The following is a 3740-nucleotide window of genomic DNA, read 5'->3' as shown; positions in this document are numbered from 1 at the left end:
GGAGCATTCGCTAGCACTTCCGAGAACCTCTTTAAGCCTCACAGATAAATGGCAGCAAGAGGGAAAGGCATTGCTCATGTTATTCACAGAATCCCAGACTGGTTTGGGTTGGAAGGGACCTTAAAGCTCATCCAGTCCCAACCCCCCTGCCATCAGCAGGGACACCTTCCACTAGACCAGGTTGCTCGATCTGGTTTAGTCCATGTGTGGGTTCACCACGTCCCCAAGTGTCCAGCCAAACACTGCAGAGCTGGGCAGGGGGAGCCCAGGTGGGGCAGTGATGGGACAGCACCAGAACTGATCAGGGCACTGTAATTAATGAATTAGTCTTAAATCAGCAGGGACAGCCTGACAGTTGTCTGTGTTTTCCTCACTCAGTGGGTCCCAGCCCATGCCTGGTCCCTCTGTGTTTCCAGGGACAATGTGGGATGGGAGGAGGCATCACGCAGGGACGCAGTGTGGAGTCACCCAGCCCCGCTGCCATCCCACAGTCCCCTCTCTGCTGGCAGGTGACACTGGACGCAGCAGGAGGATGGCAAACTCCACGCAGGGCGACGGGAACCTCCCCAGCGCGGAGCTCTGGGCTTCCCATAACAGGATGGTGATGGAGCCACTCGACAGCAACGACCCAGAGGTGAGAGCCCTGTCCTGGACGCTGCCCAGCAGCCGTGGGGACACTGACCTCCTCGAGCCAGGGCTGTGGCAGGGAGACCATCCAAGGCTGAGCTGGTGGGACCCATCCATCCTTCGTGCCTTCCCTGCCTGCAACAAGAGGAGGAGAGGGAGGACATCTTCCAACCAGAGCATGGTCATAACTTTGCACCTCTTGCTCATACCCCTCTGCCTGAAGCCCCAGTGCCCACACCAGAGCACCTGGCCCACCAGCCCACGTGGCAGTTGCCCTTGACTCTCTGGCCCAAATGGCAGCTGAATTATCTGGCAGCTTCTTGACACATCAAAACCCAAAATGCAGCCTGTGGCTGGACGTATGAACTGTTTGGGATCAGTTATACCAAGAGGGGATCTCCTTCCCCTTCTCCAGCACCTTCCCAGGCCCTTCTCTATGCCCTGTCCCCTCTAAGGGTGCATCTCCTATGGTGGAGCACCCACATCTCCGTGGAGAGCCAGGAGGGGTGAAGCTGTTTCTCTCCCATCCCAAAGGTGCACAGCATCATCAAGAAGGAGAAGCAGCGGCAGAGGCTGGGACTGGAGTTAATCGCGTCGGAGAACTTTGCGAGCCGAGCAGTGCTGGAGGCACTGGGCTCCTGCATGAACAACAAATACTCCGAGGGCTACCCAGGGCAGAGGTACGGGGCTGGGGCAGGGTCCCACCCTGGGCTGGGGCAGGGTCCCACCCAACCCAAACCCCAGCAGGGAGGGAGAGGAACCACCCACACTGTCAGACCTCACCTCTGGGAAGGAAGCGATGTCCTTGTGCCAGCAGCCAAGCTCCTCCAGGGCAGGATCCAACCCTCTCTGTCTTTGACCACTCATGGGACAATCTCAGCAGGGTCACATCTGCTGCAGCTGCTGTCCCAGTGGCTGCTGCTACCATGGCATCACTGGGTTCTCCACAGCTTGGTCACAGGGTTTGGTTTAACCCCTGCCCGGTACTATGGTGGGACAGAGTTTGTAGACGAGCTGGAAAGGCTGTGCCAGAAGCGAGCCCTGCAGGCCTACCGGCTGGACCCCCAGAAGTGGGGTGTCAACGTCCAGCCCTACTCAGGTAACGGGGTGCTGAGGGGAGCCAGGCTGGCTGCACCGGCCTCCACACACCCCAGCACCTGTAACCATCCCAATGTCCTCTCGCTGCAGGGTCACCGGCCAACTTTGCGGTGTACACGGCCCTGGTGGAGCCCCATGGCAGGATCATGGGGCTGGACCTGCCCGATGGGGGCCACCTCACCCACGGGTTCATGACAGACAAGAAGAAGATCTCTGCCACCTCTGTCTTCTTTGAGTCCATGCCCTACAAGGTACAGAGAGCTGCTCCAGTTGTCATAAGTGTTGGTGCCTCTTAAAATTAAAAGTACCAGCATCCAGCTCCTGCCACCCCGTCCTGCAGGACAGTGCTACAGCTGATCTTCATCCATACCAAGGTGGCTGAACCCTCCTCTTCCTCTCCTAGGTCAACCCCAAGACTGGTTACATCGACTACGACCGGCTGGAGGAGAACGCCCGCCTCTTCCACCCCAAGCTGATCATAGCAGGTACAGATCAAACCCTTACTGACCTCCCTGGTCACACACCCTGGGTGGGGGATGCTCCTTGAAACCACCAGTGGATGGTGCAGTGCCAGGAGACCTCCAACACATCCATGCTGGCAGGAGCTTCTGGGCTGTCTCCATCACAGGACACAGGGTTGTCCAAGTGTCCTCAAGCATCTGCTCCTGTCCCCGCCACACAGAATCACCTCGGCTGGAAAAGCCCTTTAAGCTCATCGAGTCCAACCGTGAACCCAACACTGACAAGTCCCCGACTAACCCATGTCCCTCAGCACTGTGTCTACACGACTCTTCAATCCCTCCAGGGATGGGGACTCCACCACTGCCCTGGGCAACCCCTTCCAATGCCTCAGAACCCTTTCAGCAAAGAAATTCTTCCTCACATCCCATCTCAACTGCCCTGGCCACAACTGGAGCCCATTTCCTCTTGTCCTGTCCCTTGGGCCTTGGTTGGACAGACCCACCTCCCATCTCCCTGCAGGTGTCAGCTGCTACTCACGCAACCTGGACTACGCCCGCATGCGGAAGATCGCCGACGCCAACGGGGCCTATCTGATGGCCGACATGGCCCACATCAGCGGGCTGGTGGCTGCTGGCGTGGTGCCCTCTCCCTTTGACCACTGTGACGTTGTCTCCACCACCACCCACAAGACTTTGCGGGGCTGCAGGGCTGGGATGATCTTCTACCGCAAAGGTGCCTGAGATGAGCTGGGAGAAACGCTCCTCCCAGGCTGGGGGGCTGCAAGTTAAAGGTGCTTCCTGCTCTAGCTGGGAAGCAGGGAGGGCAGGAAAGGTCCAGGGCCTCCTGAGAGCATCTGAGGAGCTTCCCAGAGCCAACTCTGGCCCAGATTTGAAGAGAAACAACCACAATCTCTGAGTAGCCAGAGGGTGAAAGCAGCTCATGGGAGAAGGGAGGCTGAGCTGCCTCGTGAGTGACCCTGCCCTCCCCTCTCCCAGGCACCCGCAGCGTGGACCCCAAGACGGGCAAGGAGACGCTCTACAACCTGGAGAGCCTCATCAACCAGGCCGTGTTCCCCGGGCTGCAGGGAGGCCCACACAACCACGCCATCGCGGGTACGTACCTGTGCCGGGCTACCTGCCCACTCTGCCATGGCAAAGGGACCCGGGCAAGATGTCCTGGCTGGGCTGTGACCCCCAGCAGCACTGTGGGGGCTCCAGCTGCCCCGAGGGGCTCCCAGCCCAGAGAGAATGTGGCCAGGAGCCTCCAGCTTGATCTGGCATTGCCCAAGGAGCCACCAGGCTCGTCCCATCCTGTTTTGGCTCACAGGCACATCGCCAGCCTGGGTAGGGGAAGGGACTGCACCTCAGTTTGCTCAGCTTCCAGGATGTCTTCTGCTGCTGGTGCCACATCCCCGCCAGCTCTCCTGGTGGGACCCTCCAAAGACTCACCCCACCCGGCCTTCAGTGTCTATAAAGATCTGAAATGTGGGGGCCAAATGGATGGGGCCGGGCTCTTCTTGGAGGTGCCCAGTGACAGGACAAGGCGCGATGGGC

General features: G+C 59.3%; 1 protein-coding gene across 1 annotated transcript in view; it reads left to right on the top strand.

Moving 5' to 3' along the window:
- Positions 1 to 532: 532 nt before the first annotated feature.
- SHMT1 (serine hydroxymethyltransferase 1) overlaps positions 533 to 3740 on the top strand; it is a 5386-nt gene continuing 2178 nt past the window's right edge. The window contains exons 1-7 of the mRNA XM_010163228.1: positions 533 to 634; positions 1162 to 1305; positions 1609 to 1726; positions 1816 to 1976; positions 2129 to 2210; positions 2707 to 2919; positions 3183 to 3299. Of these exons, the coding sequence (XP_010161530.1) occupies positions 533 to 634; positions 1162 to 1305; positions 1609 to 1726; positions 1816 to 1976; positions 2129 to 2210; positions 2707 to 2919; positions 3183 to 3299 (937 nt within the window). The remainder of the gene's footprint in view (positions 635 to 1161; positions 1306 to 1608; positions 1727 to 1815; positions 1977 to 2128; positions 2211 to 2706; positions 2920 to 3182; positions 3300 to 3740) is intronic.

Source organism: Antrostomus carolinensis, unplaced genomic scaffold, assembly GCF_000700745.2.
Source record: "Antrostomus carolinensis isolate BGI_N321 unplaced genomic scaffold, ASM70074v2 scaffold27442, whole genome shotgun sequence".
Classification (NCBI taxonomy): Eukaryota; Metazoa; Chordata; class Aves; order Caprimulgiformes; family Caprimulgidae; genus Antrostomus; species Antrostomus carolinensis.
The sequence above is the reverse complement of the archived record's forward strand: the minus strand, read 5'-3'. Positions and strand labels throughout refer to the sequence as shown.